General features: G+C 38.9%; 1 protein-coding gene across 5 annotated transcripts in view; it reads left to right on the top strand.

The window, feature by feature from the left end:
* The first annotated feature begins 611 nt into the window (after window positions 1-611).
* LOC147795483 (uncharacterized) overlaps window positions 612-23,631 on the top strand; it is a 36,207-nt gene continuing 13,187 nt past the window's right edge. For 2 of the 5 annotated variants that reach the window (XM_087131826.1, XM_087131825.1), the window contains exons 1-5: window positions 612-885; window positions 3,409-3,768; window positions 4,003-4,338; window positions 8,125-8,235; window positions 21,653-21,721. In XM_087131826.1, the coding sequence (XP_086987952.1) occupies window positions 780-885; window positions 3,409-3,768; window positions 4,003-4,338; window positions 8,125-8,235; window positions 21,653-21,721 (982 nt within the window). In that variant the 5' untranslated portion in view covers window positions 612-779. Of the gene's footprint in view, window positions 886-3,408; window positions 3,769-4,002; window positions 4,339-8,124; window positions 8,236-13,747; window positions 17,813-21,652; window positions 21,722-23,631 lie in introns of those variants that run through there. The other 3 variants (XM_087131828.1, XM_087131827.1, XM_087131829.1) reach the window with 2 other exon arrangements.

The following is a 23,631-nucleotide window of genomic DNA, read 5'->3' on the forward strand; positions in this document are numbered from 1 at the left end:
AGGTAAGGGTCGAGAATCCTGTGCAAGGGTTAAAGTCACCTAGCCTAGTGTGACTGTGCCTAAGTCCGAGTGGTGCGTGTGCTGTTGAGGGGCTCGGTAGGTTGAGGGGCTGATTGGTGGTGCGGTATAGTTCCTGATAGGAGCTTGCGGTCGATGCAAGGGCGCATTGCTATCTCGTGACGTGAGTTGCGTGTAGCACAGCCCTGACAATAAGCCCCGTAGACTTGCTAAAGTCCCTGATTCGGCACTGGATGCCCGCAATTAATTGTGGTGTTCGCTGCTCTGGGCGAAGTCCGGTCACGTATAATCACGCAGTTTCCCCGTCAATAGCGCCCTCTACTGGTGTATTGGTTGAGTGTGTTGATGAATAAACCAGCCGTTTGTGAATTGTTGTATATAAGTCAGGAGTCCAGGCGAAGTTTATTTCGAGTCAGGTCTGTCCGGGTTACGTCATTAAGTTTCGACCAATCAGATTAGCCATCATCTCGACGAAGACCAACTTTCTTGGGGGACGGTATACTTCGGTCCCAACGGACTCGTCCCTAGCCGCTTAGGGACTCTCCGGCGTGCCGTCCGACGCACCGCGCCTCGAGGAGGAGGGCGCCCTCGCCTTCGTCGGAGGGGCGCGGCGCCACAGTAACAACCCGGTCAGAGAACTGCATTGTTCAAGCCTTTCCTTTCGCGAGTCTGACACAAGTTTTGATAAGCCTATTTGTTGCGGACAAGGCTTTGCCTCTGTAACACTACTCACCACTAGTGTATGGCACGAAGATTCACTGATGAATGAGAAGGAGCGCAAAATGGTTTATTCGTGCCACTGCCAGATGTGGAAGTTGTTTGTGGGACTGTTGCTTGGGGCAGCCGTGCACATTGTGCATGTACAAGGTAGGCGTAGGGCTAGCCCCACTAATGTGGCACGGACTCTCACTCCCGAATTATCCTTAGCCACACATTCGTATGTATACGCAATTCCGTGTCGGCGTACTAAACATTTACGGCGCACCCACTTGTCATCGTGGGAGCAATTTCTTTTGCATACGACCATGATCCTTGACCTTTCCGTTTTGTAAAAACCATTTATTGAATGATTTCACTCACGTTATTCAGGTATTTTCCAGTCTTTTTGCTTTTATCCATTCAATCTAATGGGCTCGCTCTCTCAGTCGACTTCATAATTCTAGTAAGTCGACTTGGCGAGATAATCCATGTTGTCAAGTGTACAACATGCAGGCATGAACTTACTACTCACAAGTGAACGTGACCTGCAGCGTATTTTCTCGCCAAGTCGACTTGCTAGAATTGGGAAATCGACTTGACAGCATAATTTATTTCAACAAGTCGACATAGTGAATTCTGAAAGTAGACTTGAAGACATGAATTGTATCGCCAAGTCGACTTACATGTACTAGAAATTAGGAATTTGACTTGAACATGTAACTTATCTTGTCAAGTTGACACAAGCAAAATCCAGAAATAAACTTGACATCAAAAATTTTCTCTCCGAAACGACATACCGAGTTCTGGAAGTAGACTTGATGACATACATGTACCTGTAAATTCTCGCCAAGTCGATATAGGAGTTCCAGAGTTTCCTGCTTCCAGAGTTCAGGGAACTCTGGAAGCAGGCTTGGTGTCATGAAATATCTTACTTACTGTAGGTGTAACCTCGTGTGGAACGTCACAGGCTATTAATAAGATACACACGTGTACTGGTATTAATAAATTGAACTACATGTATGATGCTCAACTCCCCATTGTCATGCCATGTGGCACACCACGGCACTTTAGACAATTTAACTTACAAAGCTCAAAATTTATTTGATGTTTAGACCAGCTAGCTTATCATTTTCAACAAACAAATGGTGTTCCATTCTTATTCCGTATCAAAAAACTGCCAAGCCATAAATAAAACACCAGGCAGAAATGAAAAACCCAGCCACAGGGACTGGAAGGCCTGTATGGGGGAAGAGGTGGGTAAGGTAAAATCCACGTGGTTTGATTGCTTGAAGCTGCGACGAAAGTGGCTGGCGAAGCATGAGCGACGCATGCCGCTGATCAGTTCACTCGCATTGACCTAATAAACCTGTTGAGCTGAATGGCCAACGAATTTGATTGGAAATCTCTGGATCTTTGTTCTGGCTCAATGCTCCACCCCATCTAAACGCTACTATTACACGACAGGCGCCTTTGAATTTCAACACACAATCTACACTCGGCACAAACATGTTTTTGTTTTTTTCCTTGAGTACATGTATTTATGAATTTTATCGCTAAGGTTGATAAAATATACAGCCCTGTAGATATGAAGGTACAATGTACATGTACATGGGATGTACATGTACTGTAAGTTCTGCTACCTGTGTGGCATTCCTGAAACTGTGATGTGTACATGTACATTGTACATGTAGGAGTTACCAAATGTACAGTACTTGTATTTTTTTTAATACATGTACATGTACTTGTTAATTCAGCCGCATGATTGTTTTCAAGAATGATACCATCACTCCAGCTTATCCCTTTAATACCTTTTTCCCAGCCCTCACATCTCCACTGTTCAACTTTGACTTCTGTTTCCTTTGATCTTTGCCCTCCCTGGTCTCCCCAATGTTTACCCTTGTGTTTTGTTCCCCCTTGCCTCAGTTCTTTGTTCACACACCCATGCATGTTCCATGTACATGTACATGTGCTGTTCATCCTTTTACCTTTCCCTCCTTCCCTCTCTATCGCCCCCACCCCCTTCCTTTTGTGTCTCTCTATGGAGCCCTGTTTGTCTGTCCATGCATATCCCACTCTTCTTCAGCCCCTTACTGCTGTTTCAAGACTTTGCTAAGTTTTGGATGTCTTTTAATTGTTATTGTCTTTATGATTATTCGTATAATTTATTTGTACATTATTTCATTCAGAGATTTTTATCTGTTTCTCATGGATGCCTGTAAGTGGCGGGTAACTGCTGTTTGTTATCTGAAATAGATAAATAAATAAAATAAAAATTTTTATGACTGTTGGTTAAAGTGATTATCGCTGCTTTCAACTTTGTGCTTGAATCCATTGACCCAGACATGCCAGAGGGAGATGTCCGATAAATGAACCCTTCCTTACAACATTCAGATTTACATGTACATGTAGGACCTGTATGAGTGGACCCTGCGTTGGCTACATTTACACATAAATGTACATGTACGTGTATACATTGTAGCATGTAGGCCTACATGTACATGTATGTGCACATTCCCAGGTCTGCCCATTTCAACTAGTCGCTACAAGACATACATGTACTGGTACAGTGCACACCACTGGTCAATTAAAGCTTGGCTTTATAAAGTCAGAAAAGTGGTGCTTGATGTAAACAAAAGGGAAATTTCTAAATGGTGACTAACTGAGGTCTGCTTTCATTTTACTTTTTTTCAGCTGTACTGTCCCCAGATGTTACAGTTACAACTGATGCATGGGTTGATGACCAAGGAAGAACAACAATGACTTGTTCAACAACTGATACTGTTGATGAACTTGAATGGCTGTTTAGTGACATCAGTGAAACAGATGTAAATGGAGCTACTCTAATCTTCAAGTATGCATCATTTGCAGGCTCAGTAACTCCTGGCGCTACTATTGACGCTACTCGTTTTGAGTTTACTGGACCTGGTGGGAGTGACAACTATCCACTTGTCATTAAATCTGTTGAACTGGGAGATGAAAGGAAATACTGGTGCAGAATTTTAACAGCATCGTTTGACACAATTGAAAACAATTCAACATTAAGAATTAGAGGTAAATGGAATACATACGTCCATTTTGATTACGTACATCTGTACATGTACGTTTACCCTGTTTGATGAAGTTTATAAACTGGCGTTGACTTGAGTAATCTGAAGTTGTACATGTGTCTTGGGCTCTAGCAAGTACATGTACAGTACACATGTACATGTGTCTCCTGCTCTGGGATTTACAGTACCTTTGTTGTTTTACTGTTTGTTCTTGTATGTTTTCTTTTTGTTCTTTTAGTGAAACCCACCATCATTCTTTTGGAGGACCCACGCACAGGCATGAACTACAGTAGTGGAAGTGTTGAGGTCATTCAAGGATTGAATCACTTTGCATGCATCGTGCAAGGAATTAAGCCTGAAGCAGAATTTACCTGGACCCTGGACTCAGTAACATTGTCAGGCTCTGTTGAGACTCACGTCCCCAACAGTGAAGATGCTAGATTGGTAGACAGCAGGAGTGAGCAGAATTTTACTGTTTTAGGTGACTCTGCACTTGCCTGTAGTGCACATAACAAACAAGATGGAACAACTTCACCAGACAAAACAGTTACCGTACAGCTCAAGCCTATTAAAGGTATGTACATGCACTGTAATGTACATTTTTTTCAGTTTTTATTGTTTTGTACATACATACATGTTAGTTCACGGGGTAGGGGTGTGCATTTGCGGGTATTTTTAGAACTGGGTACCCGTTTTTTGTTAACATCGGGTACCCGGGTACCCGGAAAAGAGATCGCCTAATAACAAATGGCATTGCGCGCAACCCGGTGGATCATGTGCCCGAAACACGGTTCTTTTTGGTACACAGGAAGCAAGCAGAACATTGTTCTAAACGTCGGAGTTAATCTCTCCTACCTTTTTATCAAACGAAATTGTTACCTTCAGTTTGCAAATTTTTTGTGGGTGTATGAAACAGAAAAACAAATCTTCACGGGAAACGTCAGAAAAAAGAACAGAGCTGCAAACCACCTGCATGATATACGCACCTGCAAACGCTCAAAGGAAATGTCCCGGATGCTGCATGACCACAGACACGCGGAACGCATGTGGCGTGCACAAATGGTGAGCGCTGGTCGTGTCATGTGCGGACCAGATCAGTGCTATGTACGTCACGGGTTAAAAGGCTTAAAGTTTTATGTACAAAAATACCACCGTAACTCGAACAATGCCCACACCATTACATCCACTTATATTAAAGTTTCTGATTCAAAAAACCGCCACCAAAATGCTTCAAACGACGTTGAAAGAATCGGAAGTCTATATAGGGTCAGGAGTCATCGCAAGTTCATTTCTTTTCTGACGAGGACCAGCACGTTGCATAAATCAACGTAGCTGCAACTGTGTAATCCTGGCTTTCAAGACGCTGAAACTAACCCGATTGCAACGCGGGCCCAATTGTAGTCCCCTTCAGGCAGTCCAATCGCTGACACTGCAGCAGCCATGTGACCGTAAAAAGAAAGGTCATGTGACCACACATAAGGAAGCCCAAGTGAAAAAAATAGCAGCGCTTCACGTTGTTAAATGACTAAGCGATACGAAAGTTTTGCCACACGAAAGTACGTACCATGATGAAGTGGTTTAGTTATTAAATACTTTTTCAGGATAACTCCATTCCCCTGAGGTTCAAATTGTCGAGATTTTAATGCACAAGTACTTCGACAAGTGATATTTGATTGGCCAACTGTATTATGACTTGCACCTGTCAACATTTCCTTTTTTTTTCGAATGAAAAAATACTTGGATTTGAAATGCTTCAGTACATACAGAAAAAATCATTCCTGCTTTTTTGGTCAATTCCTCATCCACAGTTCCGCTGAATCACTGAGGAAATTCAAGTTGCTTTAATTTAAAAATAATTTTGAAACGGAATATTTCTTGGTATAAAACTTAACTAAACTGGTTCTCTGACTCTTTGGGTTTGTAGCGCACATTTAGTGCTTTGATTATAAAAAAGAGGCCGATCAACCGCACAATTTTGTGCGTGATCACCACTTACTGCACGCCACGTGGAGTCCCAGTACCGCAGGAATATTTCACAGACCGCTCTCGCTTCGTCGTCAATCCCGACATAAAGTAATTTTCATTCATATTGTTTTATTTGACAAAAATACTCTTAATTCAAACAATAAGAACTACTTATTCCGCACAAAAGTCATTTAGGCCGACAGGGTTTGATAGTTACAAATACAGTCGTGCAAGTGTACATCAACAGCGCTTCCCCCTCATAAGACAAAACTCCTTCGGTCTCTTGTTCATATAGGTTTGGTACAGTCATTTTCCTAGTTCCGGATTGCGAAAATTATTCAGTAAGACTGCAGCTAAAAAATCCACAAATTCGAGTGAAATATGGTCAGAAGTCGACTTTGTGTTTTGGATATACTTCAATTTTTTTTTCAAAATCTAAGCTTTTATATTTGGACTCACAGGATCGATCAACGAAAGTGATGAACACATCTTTCCTAGTTCTGGATCGGTTTAGGATCGAGACAAAAACATCTTCACAAATAAAAAGTAACCACACGAAAAATCCATTTTCAGCCAAAACCATGGTAAAAAGTTGCTTTTCTAATGTTGCTTTTAATTTTGAGAAAATTAGATGAAAAATAAGAATTCCAATGAATTAAAAAGGTAGAAATTGCGTAAGGTTTGACTCGACTTTTAAACTGTACAGTGAGCCATCAACATTATCCTACCCGCGCCGCACAGTGGACGAACCCATTATGTCACATACATTTCTGCTGAGCCCGTGTAGTTGGGTTTGCAACGACTTTGCGTGGTAATGCCGCGTGATCCGAGAGTGGGGGAAAAGCTTGCAGTTTTCGCTAAATTAAACAAAAACGGACACTCTAAAAAAGTCATTTTGATTAAGCAGACATTAGATGCAAAGGTTTATATGACTATTCAATTTAAAGAAATATTTAAAATCACACGTAGCGAGTGACCTATCGCCCGTGAATTTTAGTGGTTTTTTCGCTCTTGTGAACTAGGAAATTACGGAACTAGGAAAACGACTTGCGGTACAATGGGCGGAGTGGGTAACAAAATTAGCTGTCAATCTCCGAATTCAAGTTTCATGTATGACCGCGGGACCGGGTTTTCAGCGGCACGGTGGTTTTCCATGAAGTCTGTCCTTCAGTAAGAAATTTCACAGACATTTTATGCATGAATGTTTGTTCCTAATTTATTTACTTTTTTACGGGTACCTGGCCCGGAAAAATGGAACCAGGTTTTGAAATCGACGGGCGGGTACCCGGGTACCCGGCACAGGCCTATCACGGGGGTAATGTAATGTGCATGTACCGGTGTAGATACAGTTTATTCTTGATCAACAGGCGTTCTTTGATACAATCCACATGTAAAAAATCACAAAATAGTGATGCAAAATATCGATTTTGTACATGTACACATATGTAAGTTTCTTTTTTTCTGAGAGCTGAGCAGGCTTCCCATGCTGCTCAGTCTCTTTGCTGGAGGCTGTTCAGCCTATTGCACATGTGCCTTGAAAAAGGGCAGGGTTGTTACTCTGTTCATTCTACAGGGAGTGTTGTAAGCCAGCATGAAAAATAGATGAATACATTTTATGTGTGAAATGGCTGATTTTTTTGATGCAGAAATAGTGAAAGTTAAAGTAAATTAAATGGATGTACATGTATTCTAACAGATACCATGTAAGCACCATGGCTTTGTTATTCTTTGATTGTTGCCCATTGATCACAAAGCTATTTTTGCTTCTTTGCATCCATAGGGGCAAAGTGAACAGCCAGCCTTGACAAATTCTAAATGTATTTACCATAAATAAGACCTTTTGATTTTAGTGTTGACCGTATGATACATGTACATGTACAGTATTTACGGTAATCCTCAAGTGACTGCAGTGTATTGTGTATGAGTGAGTTTGTATGTATCATTCAAATCGTGGACGTATAACAATATGGGAAAATAGGGTCCACGGTTGCCGAAGAGTCCAGGGTTGGAAAACGTGTACACGTACATGTGTATGTATACATGTATGGGAGGTCTTCCCAAAAAGTTAAAGTACATGTATGAACAGAAGAGGAACAAAAGGGAGTCCACGATTGAGGGCGTTTACACACTTGGGTGTGTATGTGGTAGGGGGGAGAGGGTTGTGAAACCATTAGGCATCAGCCTTTAAAAGATTGATCCATAATTAAGTAAAAAGTTAAGGGATTGCAGGCATGACCCTCTAATCAAGGGGGGGGGCTCGCCTCCCATGCCCCCCCTTCTGTGGTCATTCTACGTACTTGTTTGTTTACATTGCATTACCCGTATTTTTGAAAGAGGCAACATGTGTGTGTACATGTAGTCAAACATGACCACCAGATTGCACTTGATTTTGCAGATCCGTGTGAACCCAATCCCTGTGAAAATGGTGGGACCTGCACCCCCAAACCCTCACTAGATGGATACCAGTGTGACTGCCCACCAGGAACTGTGGAACCTAATTGCACAGGTAATATTTTGCTTAGAGACATACCCGTATGTCCAGGTGTTATGCACTACTTGTATGCATAGAGATCCAAAGGCATGACGTCATTTTTAACCACAAAGTGCAGTGCAAATGATTCAAAACAAATGGCGTATGCCATTGTGTTTTGTCATGTACTGGCTCTCATGCCATTGCTTTTACATGTACATGTACAGTGTATGAATGTGTGTGTGGCATATTCACTTACACATGTACATGTACACGTAACCTCCCACCCTCGGAGAAGCAGTTTTTACTGGTATTTACATACATTCATTTTGTTGTGTTCACAGGGCACATACATGTACATGTACAGTATAGAGCGTATTTTACTTTTGTTTAACAGCAGGTGCCGACATGCTTGAGATTCACTGTGGTCAACAATTGCAGTGAAACTTGAGCCACAGGTGCATATCCCAGAATTCTTCATATGCGTTTTATGCATGATAGTGATGTAACTTGATGTTGTACATCTACTTGTTTTCAGCTTTTTTGACAGGCAGTCTGTAACAACAATCATGGTGACAGTGGCCACAAAACAGTAAATTGTTAGTAGTTGATTGAAATATTAAGTGCCATTGTGAAATAGTCGTACATGTACAGTAGGTACGTGTATGTTCAAATTGAAAAATACACTTTTAAATATTCCAGTAAATATGGTTGAGCAAAGTGCTCATGTTTGTGTATAATACAGTACATGTAGCTACATGTACATATATTTGTACTCATATACCATATACATGTATGAGTAGGTATTGGTACATGCCATCCACCAGATAACCCATATTTTACTGCAGATTGCAATGAAATGTAAAGAAAATAGAGGGATTTCTGCGCATATCTGCATCAAAACCAAGCTCTCTGTGTTGAACTTCGTCGTGCGCGCCCGCGGACTCCACAAAGAAAGTGGAGTATCCGGTTCGTAAGTGTGACAGCACTTCAGTTTAAACCACGCCCACTGCACAAGATACAGGACCATCGCAGGTACGTGAGTTTGCGGTCAATAGTCGTTATTCTTCTTTGGATTTTATGTGTCGAATCATCCTGAAAGACTCTACCATAAAAATTATCAGCCTGAAAATTATGTATTTTGTGTCTTGACTCCTTATTTTCAATCGCCTGATGGTATTAAGAATTGAAGCTGACACATACAGCCTCGTTTTTAAACGCGGAAGTGCTAGATTGACGCTAAAAGCGTCGTATTGGGATCCCTCTATTCAATCCCAGCTGTATGAAGTCAGTGATAAACAAACACTAAGTGGCATGTACCAGGATACTCGGGTAAATATTCAAGGTACTGAAGGTCTTTATTAGTAAGCATAGAATGTGATGTGAAGGACTAGCTGAATGGCTGTTTCAAAGCGCACAGTACAGCACCATGGCGTGACGTGTATGGTGTTTTGGCAGTCTCTCTGAAGAAAACTTCTGACATACGTTATCTTCAGTGAAGGTAGGCAAGTAATGAATTAATTGCATTCATCAGCTGTCATCCTTTTTCTGAGTGCTGCTTTTGTACATGTTTACATGTTTGTGTAACATGCAAGAGCGTCAATCCATTTTAATTCATTCCCAACGCACATGTACATGCATGTACATGTAGCTACTGGTAGCTAGAAAAATTCCATCTTCAAGCTTCTAGTAACATCCTACTGCAATTTAACATCCTTTTTCAGGTTTCTTGCTTTGAAAGTGCACTGTTTTGAAACATTTAGAATTTTCGTAAATTTGTTGTTGCTGTGATGTGAGGACATAGCATTATTTGCTAATTTGCAACTCATCTGGGAATAAATTATTTTCTGTCGCGCCTTCCACCCCCAATCTCGCTTTTCTAATGCCCTATTCTTGCCCTGCACTTTCAATAGAGAAAACAGAAATGCACAAACTTGGGTAACATCGTTCTTCAGTGGCGAGCTACACACATGACACAGGTGGACAGCGACACTGATTGGACAAGGCATATCTGATGTTCGGCCAAACCTGTTCTAAGTTCGAAGTCAACAACTTTTGAGTGATATGCCTGCTCGGAATGAGCTCTTGGAGCACTGTGTTGTATACGATGCTCTCGATCAGACAGCCACATGGGATTTTTATTTCAGCCTGATGAGTGGAATACTTAGGAAGTGGTTTGCAAAAACCACTTCAGAAAACCTTTCAACTGTTCAAAAATGTCTAAGAGATGCTACGTCATGTACGTGAGACAAGCGACCCAGGCTCCGCTCACACCTGCTTCTCTACATTGAAACCACATTCTAGATTGATAGTTATACACATTATATTGAGACTTTTTGGAAGGTCCGGTGTAGCTGCGCTGAAAATGATCAATGACTGCCACACCCTCAACATGTGGGCTTTATCACTCACCCTTACATAACGTGCTAATATCCATCATGCTCTCTAGCTCGCAGAATCGAAAGTGTGCAGTGCTTTGGTTTTCCTATTCAAATGAAGAGCCCAAAATTAACGTACTGAAAAGGTTTCTGAGAAAAGGATTCCTGCTGATTGTTTGGACTCCTTGAAAAATTAATTAGATGTACATTGTACCGAAAATGAGAAAACTTAGGCCAGCAAAATGTGGAAAAAGGAGTGTCCTGTAACATTGAGGCTTTCTTCCTGAAACAGTTTTGTTCATGATTCAGTATGCCAAAAGGCAATAAAAGACCTTTTAAAAAGTGAAATGAAATTTTAAAAAAGGTTACTGGTACAAGCACATAACGTCATGAACAAGTTAGTTATGCACAGCAGTTGGTTGAACTGAGGCAAAATTGGTGGTGTGAACATGTATTCCATGTGTGTGTGCTTACTACATGTACATATGTATACTTACCGTACATTTGTCTGCCAGCCATCCATTTTGGTCATTTATACTTCTTTAAGTTCAGGTACATGTATACATGTTTCCTTTGCATACATATACATGTATACATGTGTACATATTCAAATATCTCACTATCTTTTCCTTTTTCTGGTACACGTAGATTAGCGTTTCAACTCAAGAAGTCTCGTGTGTGTTTCATGGCCTTCTTAAATGTTTTTCTGTGTACATCTCCAGCTGAGTTGCTTCACCAGAAGGAACTTTAGCACATGCTTGTAATTTAAATTTTACAACTTTTTCTGTACGTTTTGTACATTTTAGTGCAACATTGCATACAATTTAAGCCATGTCTAGTGTTCCGGCAGAATCACTGGAACTTGAAATAGTGCAAAGGTGGCAAACAATTAAGTACAAGCACAAGTAAATGTACCGGTACATGTACATTGTGAAATATTATCGTGTGTATTTTGATTTGAACAAGTTTCACTTTGATAATTCAGAGGTCACAGATTTTTAGGAGTAACGCATATAAAATTTTCGTCCCTGTTTGGTAACATTTCTTCTGTTGCCTGTATACAATGTACATGTTTATCGTTCAAGTTGTCTCTCCAGATGACATCACATTTTGTTGCTTTCATTGTACAATATATGTGATTGGCCAAATGTTGAATTACACGTACATGTACCGTTACATGTAGTTATTAGTAATTAATAGTAGAAATGTCAAAAGCATGAAAATCTGCCAAAATTGAAACCTCAAGCATCACAAGTTCATGTACTTTTATGCATTAGGGTCATTCTATAAATTTGGCATCCAAAAGTGTGAAATTTTGTGTCCCTGTTACTCTTGACCAGTGTAATTTTATACTGAATATCACAAACATTTATTTAAAACTATTTCTATTTGATTATTAGGCAACATGCATTAAATAATTAATATTCTTGGAAGTACAGAAGCCGTTGTAAATACATGTAGCAGGCCTACCGGTACCAAATCCTACAATGTTAGATGTGACTGCTACATAAAAAAATAAAAATCTAGCGGAACGTGGTTGTGAACAACCACTGAGCTGTTTAGGAACTGTCTGTTTGGTGATGACGTCATCATGACATCATCACTTTAGGAAAATTCTTTCATGAGATTCTTTGTTGCATGTGGCGGCTTGAAAATGTGTACAAAGTCAGTGGCCTGAAATACATGTAAATATTGAAAAATCACTAGTAAATCACATGATGACGTCACCATGATGTCATTTCTTTTGAAGTATTCTTACATAAAGGAGATTGTTCGATATCACTTTCTTAGCAATCAAATAAGCAAGGTTTCAAAATAGCGGCTTGAAAATGTGTACAAGTAAATGGACTGAAAACACTTATGCGAAAAAGCTGCTCCTTTATGATATCATGTGATTTGCATTTAAACTGAAAGAAAATTCTGAAATTCTTTTTGATATTCAGGCTATTGGGTACACATGTAATCAAATGAAGACGAAAAAAATACGATTTTTTTTCGTTCTCATAGTAATTCTCAGCCGAATATCAGGACTACTCTCATTAAGATTGATAATATTGCGTTGTAAAACACGTGTACAAAACCTAAAGGGAAACTGCAGCTTTAATCTCATGTCACGTGACCCCTTATGATGTTATTTTGGTAATTTTTCTTTGGGAGCCTCTCTTCGTTAGGGACTTCAAGTGTACATTGAAGGAAATAATTCAGATCGACCAAAGTTCCGAGGACAGGCTAATAAAAAAACATGTACAAAATCTATGGGAAGATTAAATATTTAAATATTCAAAAATCAATTTAACAATAGGTGATGACGTCATCATAACGTCATATATTTAGCAAAACTCTTTCATCAGCGTCTTTGTTGTCTGTAACTTTGAAGTTGATCAAACCTTTCAAACTAACCCGAATGCTGGCTTGAAAACGTGTACAAAGTCAATGGGCTGAAATAAATATTGAAAAATCAATACTAAATCACATGATGACGTCATCATGACGTCATTTACTTACAATAATTCTTGTATCAGGGTCTTTGTTGGCTGTAATTTTGATAACGATCAAACACTGCAAAGGTTTCAAAATTGTGCCTTGAAAACATGTACAAAATCAATGGGCTGATATAAATATTGAAAATTCAACACTAAATCACATGATGATGTCATCATGATGTAATTTGTTTTGAATAATTCTTGCATGAGGGTCTTTGTTGTCTAGCACTTGGATAGCGATCAAACATTGCGAAGGTTTGAAAATTGTGGCTTGAAAACGTGTACAAAGTCAAAGGGAAAAAGTGAAATATTCAAAATCCAAAAAGAAATCATGTGATGACGTCGTCATCACAAATTTCTTCTAGGACCATCCTTGGATGATTGTCCAAGGTCTGCCAAGTTTGAAGTCTATCAGATTTAGTAAACTGCCAAAGTAGACTAGTGGAAGAAAACATGTACAAACCCATGGGGAAAAGTCTGAAAAAGGAAAAGAATAAAAAAAAAAATCACAAGAACAAGAGCAGTTTTGCTGAAACAGCTAAAAAAAAAAATAAAAATCGGATCCTTAATATATAGAATGACCCATTAATGTACAGTGTATTAGGATAAAGTACTGTACCGAGTAACTCTCAACATTTCCCTTTGTGTTTCTTAAAATTTTCAATTATTCATTTTTTTATTTTACAGGTCGAGCTGGTTGTGTGGTTGCCAGACTGGATGTTATTTTAGTCTGTTTTGCCTGGACTGCTGTCAATGTGATCAATCATATTCTGGTTTAGCATTGATTCTAAACACCGTTACAGCTAACCAAGAAGGATTTACATCTGCCATGTGTTGCTCATTTGTGCGATGTTCATACATGTACCATCATTGCAAGGGTGCCTCATACTTTCTGTTCTAATTGCAGCAATAAATATGTTCTTGCCTAGCCTTAATAGTGCGTTTAAATCCAGCTTAGGAGAATGGATGTGAATCATGAGACAGCTTCTGGTAACATGATGTGGATAGATCTTTTGGGAAGAGGAATGGTTCTGATGAGAAGCAGTGAGTGTGCATTCAAATTTCAATGTTTTAACCAGTGTGACCTGATGGCCCACTCCTGAGGATGACCAGAGCACCGTGGTTGAAACATCGAGTACACACTCACCTATTCTCATCAGTACCATTCCTCTTCCAAAAGATATCTTCTTGTATCCACATGATGTTCCGCAAGCTTTGTCTTTAGCATGATCAGTGTTTATTATCCTGACCACATGGCCGTTATGTATTTCCAGTCAAAATACATGTATCTTTTTAGTCAGAGTCAAAGAAGTCAATAAATGATGGATTTCCAATGATTTTGTCCCAGAATTATTCTTTTGTTGTTTTGAACCCCCCATCCATTTTATAGTGCTACTTGTGAAAATTGTCCAGAAGAATCTGCTTAGTAACCTGGTGCATAAGCGGTCATTCTGCGTGCCATGTCGCATGCAGACTCTTGACCAATAGGGATTACAGGTAAACCTTCTAGTGTCCAGGTGCCAGAGCATTTTTTTAAGCAGTGGGCATCATCGAATCTCAACGGGCATTTTCTGATGTTAATACTCAGGTACAGTGCTTGTTGTTGAATAGGGCAGATTGTCTGAGGCATTTAAGAATTTAAAATTTAAACATGGTATGGATTGAACAAATGTTGCCAACCCAGATTGTGTGTAACGCATCACATACAAATACGTACCTGTACATGTACATGTAATACCACTTCCACTGACATGTACGTGTACATGTAGTTTCTGCATATGCGCTTCAATTTGGCAAAGTCGTCACTTCCGGTTTGATCAAAATTGTGATGCAAAGCTGGAAAATGACTGCACAAATTCCATCAGTAGATTTTTCCGCATTGTGTAAAAGTTTACTGAATTTATACCAGAGAAATATAATCAGGCTTAACCTTTCATTTTTTGTTATGTTTCCTATTAACTGTGACATTTGGGGGGAATGTGGTACGTGTATAAGGTACATTGTATTAGTGATTTTTAAATCACAAACATAAAAAAAGGTATTTTAAAATTAAAATTTTGAATTGTTCTCCAGTTTTCCCACACATGCTGCTTAATTTGGTAACTGAAAAAGTATTTAAAATAGGATATCGTGTTATGTTTAAGCTATTGCAAATTGTCCTTCGTTAGTTTTATCAGTTTCAATTGTGGCTCTCTGTCGATTGATGGTCAGCCATGAAGATTTATTTGTGCGTGTGTATGCATGTACATGCATGGACATGTACATGTACTCCATCAACACCAGTATACATGCACCACGAGGGATTAATGATTTTTGTGCAAAATATTCAATTTGCAATAACTTGAAAACTCTGATGATGTTTTTATCACATCTTGATACACATGGCACTTAATTCCATTTTTTTGATTAGCTGGAAAAATAGTTTCAAAATAGGAATGACCGTGGTCGTACTGTACATGCATTTCTTTCAAATGTGATTTTTTTTTTTTAATCTCTTTTTCGTAATTTGTTTTAAATTTTGCGCAACTGGGTTCACTTCGTACGGTGGTATATCAATGTTTAGTTATCTGGTTATCTCTGTGAACTTTTTTTTAATGTTGAAATAAATTATTGTCTCCATCTGTGGTAAGAAGTGTTGGAATGATGTCCGACGCCATGTACCTAGAAATCCATGATAAAGTGATCGAGTGGGCATGAACTAAGTGGTGCACAAAGTGTTGACAGTTAACATTCACATTTGCATTCACAGTTTTTATCAATACTATCAAACTGAAGGACTCACAAAAGGATGCGGGATGTACAAATTATTTGAAAAACAGTAACAAAATTTTACAACTGTTGCAGTTTCCAAAAGTTTTAAAATATGTTTTTAAATCAGTGAAAGTCGTTGATTTAATCAACGATCCACATCAAGGTGATTTAATTCACCCTGATAAATACCACCTGCTTTACTTATATTGTGGAAACAAAAGAAAAGAGGTATGAATTTAGTTCTTCACCGTTTCTGGTAATGTAATGCATTTGCCAGTGTTTGCATGCTTTTTGTAATTTTCAGTCTTTGTGTGTTCATAACCTTTCTGATCTTTCCAGCATGTTTCCTGGCTACCATTTCAATAACCGATTGTTGTAACAATAGTGAGCACTCCACACAGTGATCACATGCATACACAATGATTGCATGCATGTACAGTGTACATGTAATTTATGGTACACATAACCCAAACGGCGATGATAGTACATGTGTTCATGGATGTATACATGAAAGTAGTTATAGGAGATGTTTTCAGATGATCCCTGAGTGGGTTTGAGTGTATGGTTTTCTACACCTACATTATGTGGATTTCCTTGTGCACGCTTGTTCTGTAGATGCGGAGACAAACACAATTTTTCAACAATTTTGTACGTATCGAAAATGTTGAGGTGACAAACAAATATCCTGATCTGTGCTTAACAATAGAAACTGTCTCCTTAACACAAGGCAAAGTCCTGCCCCTCCACACCCACAGAAAGATTTGGTAGCAACAGTATGCCCTTTGATCTGTTGGTAGGGCATAAACATGGTATATTGATGAATAAATAAATTCAACTACAGCTGTTATGAACACAGATTGTCTGCACAGGTACATATAGGTACAGTACATGTACATGTATTAAATTTTTTGCACACGTACCCTACCTCCATGATTCTATCCACTCTATTTACAGGACCAAGTTGTGGGGACATTTGTTTGTCACGATAACATTTTTGGTCCGTACAAAATTGGTGAAGTATTGTGTGTTTGTCCCCACATCCACCAAACAAGTGTGTGCAAGGAAGTCCATAATGTGCATGTACATGTAGGTGTAGAAGTCAGCATAGACTTCCAGGGTGTTCCTTCCTTCATGTTCACGTATAACACAGGGTCCTCATTGCTTTGTGTTCTTCATAGTGGGGACTGTTATGTCAGATGGTGCTGGGCTGTGGTCTTGACCTAGTTTTTACCAATATGTCAGGTCGACCTATAATTGGCAGTAATACATCCTTTGTATCATTGTTCCCATGGAAAGAAGTGAACAAGTTTCTAGACATTCTTTGTAATTATAATGGCAAAAGCAACAGTGAAAAGTGCACTCTACAAAAGTATGAAGTAATCAAAGCAGTCAACTTTTCGTGTTTGAGACTAAATGTGCTTTGTGTGATTGGTGTAATCCTGACATACATGTACGTGTACATGATGTAAAGATTTTAATTGCTTCATTGCGAGATACACCAGTAGCACAACCTATTCCCTATCAGGGATGAATCGAGTACAGAAGTTTGAAGAATAGCATACCTTCACTTTCTTCCAGTCTCCATCCTTTGGTGGTGATTTATCGCTTTGATAATACACATGGTACAGGTACATGTAGGTTGAGTCAGTGATTTTTTGTGTAAGCCACGTTTACATGTATAGGCCTACAGTGAAGTGATGCATAGCTGTTTATTTACTGCAGATTAATTAAGAAGGCCTGAATGGAGAAGCATTCTAAAGCATTTGAAGATCAGTCCGTGGATAATTTGTGAAATTCCTGTGTGGGTCCTAAAGAGTGTAATTACATTGCACATGGACCTCCTTAACAACAAATAATGTTTTGCTAATTATGAATTGTGCTGTAACTTCGTTTTAATGCAGTTGACATTTTAGAGTTATTTAGAGTTCCAGTTCTGCATGACAAAACAGTATGTTAATGTAAATTAATTTTGTTTTGTAATAAAGTTTGTTCCAAATGTAATGAATATGGTGTCATTTGAGGTTTGTTGAAAGTTGTTATTGCTGTTGAGTAAAATTTGTCCGCAAATCAATCTATGATCAGATGAAGCCTGTAATATGTGAAGTATGTTTGAATTTCACCAAGCCAGGATATGTATATGATACCTGTTAAGACAAATGCACAATGTAAAATAAGAGGGTGACATTTTAACTTTCCTAACAATTATAGACATATTAGTATGTCTGAAAATATTAATAGTTCATGTATATTTTAAAGAATTTTTGTGCCCTTTTGTTCATATGAACTGCATGTAGCTGCATGTACATTTACCAAAAGCAAATTCTACTTCTTCTAAACGTTTGCATATAGAGTAGAGGGATAGTATTTTGTTTTTAAGTGTTGGCTGTTCCTTACTTGGAACTGTTGTCATGGCAATACAACTGGCCATCAGAGGAATTACCCCATCAATGCGTACATGTAGCCAGGAGGTACATGCATATATGTATGGCTGCTACACAAGAAAAACAAATTAATAACCAGCACATTACACTCCTCTTGAATATGTGCTCTTTGTAGGATGTTTTTGTGTGTGTCGCTTAGTGTGCATTTCATTGAAATGTTGCCCAACAGAGATTTACCGGGGGGTACCCTTGAAATGTTGGAACCTCTTTGCAGGGAAAAAAACTATACATACCATCATGTGTATCGCTTCTTGATTTATTGTTTACATCTATATTGGCGTCATTTTTACTTCAAACTGGATTTTGTATCTGAACGTGGTCCCGTAAAATGGTACCTATTTGTCAGACTTTTAGATGAACATATACAGTAGATTGTGATGATTTAACCAAAAGTGGCCCACCTTGCATTGTCAACCCGGTTCACGTTCTTCATTCAGAAACTGTGATAAGACCCACTAGGCTTTTCATTTGTTCACCACAGTTTTAATTGCAAGAAATATAGTGTGTAGGTGTTTTTGTCTTCCCCCAAATGAATACTTCTCCCTTCTCTAATCTGGGTCAGTTTAATTTAAAGCTGCCAAAATTTACAGGGACCATAAAATTGAACTATTATGGTTATTCAGTTGTTCATATTGACGTTTCCCCCCCCCCTTCAACTTCGCATGTACTGATTTGTCAACATAAAAGAAAAGCTTAGGAATATATCTTACAAATATTTTCAAAATGATCATTTTTAACATTTTACTAACATGTAGTGAGAAACATAGGGGAGATGTGTACCTTGTGCTTGTTCACTAACGGGCTTGCATGAACCCTAATCATTCTGAGTAGAACAAAGACATTGTCAAGGACTGGATGTGTTAACATATTTTACACGAATGGGGCTAAGGTTTGTACAGTATATAATGTATAGATTATTATGGTTTAGATTTCATTGTGTGGAAAGGGGAAACCGAAACTTGTTATTAATACCAGGGTTGAGATTGAACATTGTTGGACATCAATGTTCTGACATGTACGCAGGCTGTTTGTATCTATATGTGTGGTTGCTATCAGCACAATGAAATCTGAAGCTTATTTCCCGTTTCTAAAAGTGAAAAAAATATCTTCTAGGATATAAATCCAGCTTCAGCCTCTTTACCGTATACTGAATTAACAGTGTAACTTTAAATTCATAATTGAACGTTTTAGTAGAATGTAATAGGCTATGCCTTATGGAAGCACCCCAGTAACTCCATTTATTTTCAGAGATATAAACTGAACACACCCTAATCTACATTGCATTAACCTCTAAAAACGAATGAAATCTATCTGTGACTCATTTAGATGTGCATTTCAATACAGCTGAACATGATTTTGAGTTTTTGTCCATTTATCGCTACATGCATTCCTGGCGCTGTAGCAATATTTTATCTTCATGGAGCGCAGGACAAACAGCCGGTTTCAAAGGTCTGTGTATTTAGCATAATATATCAACAACGCCCTGTCTGGGTAGAATTTAGGGAGTTCCCCGTAACGATGATGTCATTCCACAGACTGGCTGCAGCCCAGAGGAAACTTAATGTATTGTGAGTTCGGAATCCGACTACGTACTCAAAAAGGTCAAGGGGATTTATTTAGCAAGGTTTTGCATAAATAATGATGAATAGCGTATTGTGTGGTAGCTATGGCAAATTTTCGTTGCAACGTTTAGCCGATGCCGTAGCTGGCAGAGTGCCAAGTCCCCATTGCGCCTGGCGTTCATGTATGTGATACAGATGTACAGTATATGTATGCAATTATACTAGACGCGCATCATGAATGGCCATAGAACGCTAAAGGAGGATGTGAAATGAAAAAAAAAGAAAACATTAAAAAGATTACGGAAAACACTAGGGAAGCTGATTTATTTTGCAAACAATCAAGGACTCGACCTTCAAAGGTTTTACCGAAATAAAACCAGGAAATAGAGTTACAGGAAATCTCACACGTTTGCAGTGTCCCCTATTCTGTACATATATTTCCTTTAGCAGTGTACATGTACATATACCTGTAAGTTACGTACTTTTCCTTTTTTGATATGCGATACCGATATAATTATGGTCTAAAGTCACATATGTATAATTGTTTGCCGGGATCGAAACTGTCAACGGTTTTTAAGACACTAACGTTTCTCCAGACAACCGTTCTTCTGCCGCTGATCGATGAAAAGTATTACTTGTTTTTCATATGCATATTTAATGTACATGTACTTGTACATGGATACACTGATTGACCATCTGAAAAACAAGATTGTTGCCAGAAGAGCAAAGTATTAAAACTTAAAATGAGGGAATGTTGTCAGAAGAGCGACGTCCTTATTCTTCAAATGAAGCACATCTAATCCAAGTTTGAGCATGGGCGTCAGTCACTAGAATTTGAAGTTCCAGAGATGGAGTGAGGCAAAGTACATATTCTTCTGTTTTCCAGTTTAATTTTTTTCTCGCCCCTTTTGCGACGTTCATAGGTATGGAACATCTTAAAAATTTCCATCCACAAGAACACATGGCTCTGTAATGACCCAATCTGTGGATGATCTCTACGATCAAATGTGTGGCCTCTTCTTTTACTTTCACTTCATATACTTTGTAGTTCTGTATACAGGCATGATGTTTATGACATGCGCGCTTCTAGTATACACCGTATTCTGAGCAATTATTTCTTCATTCATTTATAGAAATGTATGTGTGCATATGGCTCATTTATTTTGTTCTTGGCAAGTAATTTGTTAAATGACTGTACAAGGTCATCAGATTGGCATTTTATAGACAAACGTTAAAAATCAACCTTTCATAGAGACCTTGTTTAAAAATGTCAGGGGTATTAATCGTCTTTACTTCCAGAAGCATCAGGTGTACCGCCACGTACAGTAGTGTGCATTTTGGGACTTGTCACATCAAGAGTCACCTTTGGTTGACGATTAACGTAACTGTGGTGAAAAATTGCGTTTTATTTATGACATGAACATGTCTTTATTTACTTAGCTGCCCTCTCAAATTGACTATGCAAGGCTCATTTTTTTAAAGGTCCAGATTTAATAATTATAAGTTTGATCGTAAAAAGTTGTTCAGATGAATGAGATAATAGTTGTGTGATCGGCATTTAAAGGCACTGTCGACTCAAGTATCCTAATGCAATTTTGGTTTTTACATTTACATATACACATGTACGAGGCAACACTCACGATGCTGCTTCACCCCCGGTTGAGTCCTTTTTTACTGTGGTACGAAATAATATCAGATATGGCTTTGCTAAACTCTTTTTTGGAACAGTGATTGCGGCGTGGAAAAACAAGTGCAAGCATGCGTTTTCTAATTGGTAAGCTTTGCTTTAACCCACCGTTAACAGCATTGTTATATATCTGTCTTGCATGAACTGACAGCATCTACAACACCAGAATCACCCGCTAAATCCACTACCATTGGTGGCCCTGGTCCTAGTACACCAACAGGTAATCCTCACAGCCCCGTGCTTGAAATGATGACTCCCATTCCGTTTTCATTGACCACTATCATTCTGCTTATTAACGCATTGGAAACAGAAGTGACACAGCTTGCTGTACTTTGCACGTCGTTCAGACTTCATGCTTAAGAAGCCTCATTGCGGCCATTCACATTTAAATTTCTCTGTGGACGAAGCAGTAAATAATCATGTTAGCTTACCAAAGAAAAGAAAAGTCGAAAAAAAGTCAGTTAATAACTAAAATATCTGAATGTTTGTCTTGTGGGTATTAAATTAAATGTATATACTCCCACTCTTTTCTTGTGACGTTCATTTCCACAAAGAACACTCAGTAAATTTTGTTCAGTAGTCTTTCTCCCATGACGTGCAGCTTCCAGTACCTGTGTATCTAAATCCAGTGCTTCGCTGATGCTTCCCGTCGATGTCACTAATTTAATGAACACCTTTCAAACTACTGTATTTTACGAAGCAAACTGAACAAGAAAATCACGCAGGTTTGGTCTGACCAGTTTTTAGCAGGTGTTGCAATAAATGGACCTAAAACATTATGACGTCGCGCTTTATTTACACGTGTGCATTCCTGTGACAGTGTGGTGGGACGCGATCCATCGAGCTCCCGTAGGAAAATAAGCTTGACACCATTATGTTTCAAGTCTGTTGGAATTGGATGCTGTATCGTCTATGTTTCGTCTGTTGAACTGCACGCTCCCAATGACAAAACTTTTATGTATAGTTTTTAGTCAGTGCTGACTTTCATACAAGCTCTTGTGATTAGTAAGCCAGTAACCTTTTAATTTTGCTGGATTTCTGTCATATATTTACATGTACCTTCAAATTGGCTTCATTTTCATTACCAGCACAAGGCCTACTGCACTTGACAGTTTCATGACGTACAGGCTTATTTTTAACAGAGGTGTCAACTACAGGTACTACGACTATGGTGTCCACTAGTACTGACCCACCAACTCCAGGGTCAACCACATGGATGGTGATCGGTGGTACTGGCCAACTTAACATAAGGTCCACTACTCCGTTGGTGACCGCTAGTACTGGTCCAGGGGCTTCAGGATCCACACCAATTCTTACTTCAACACCAACCCCAAAACTCACTACTGATGACGTGGATAGAGGAGGGTGTAAATATCCATATCACTATATTTGTCATTTCATTTTGTTTTGAATTTTCAGTGTCGCTGTGTAATATCGAACTTCGGAAGCTGTTTCACCCATGGTGTCATGGTGCACGCTTTCTTGTGAAACCCTTTGGCACAGTTTTGTCGACTAATGCACTAGTTGCTGAGCGTTGAAATCACAGTTTCGAGGATCTAGGAGAGTCTTGCAGTAATATTGCAAAATAGAAGTGAAATTTCCTTCCATTACGTGTTGCCTTCACCTCGGTGCTATTGCAATTTAGCATTCGTGCGAACCTCTCCTAGATCTCTCTCAGCAGAGTTCATATGTTGCAACTGTTGCTGGTAAATTTGATCTTGATCTTAGAAAGAATAGTTACAGCGGGATATTGGATTACTGATATAGTGTGATTGTATGGTCGTCACTCATCGTCTGTCTTCATGTATAAATGAATTTCACCCTCCTTTTTATCCTCCTGGTTACTTCTGCACATGCCACTACAAGAGCAGTCAACATGAAATACAATGTTCCTGCACAGTTTAGACAATACATGTACATGTACTTCATTTTTGTTTCTGTACGAACTCCACTGCAGAACTGTTGTCATTTGTGTCAAATGTGTTACCTCGTTGTATTATTTTGTGATAACATGCAAAAGTACTTTCTGTGTATTCTTTGTAAAAGTTCTCATAATGTAAAGGTTCCTTGCTGTATGATATGATTGAAATAGTAAGATTGTTATCTTAGTTTTGGACACAGTAAGCAGGT

Source organism: Acanthaster planci, unplaced genomic scaffold (assembly GCF_054643075.1).
Source record: "Acanthaster planci isolate LZ-2023a unplaced genomic scaffold, COTS_SCS Contig16, whole genome shotgun sequence".
In the NCBI taxonomy this organism is placed as follows: Eukaryota; Metazoa; Echinodermata; class Asteroidea; order Valvatida; family Acanthasteridae; genus Acanthaster; species Acanthaster planci.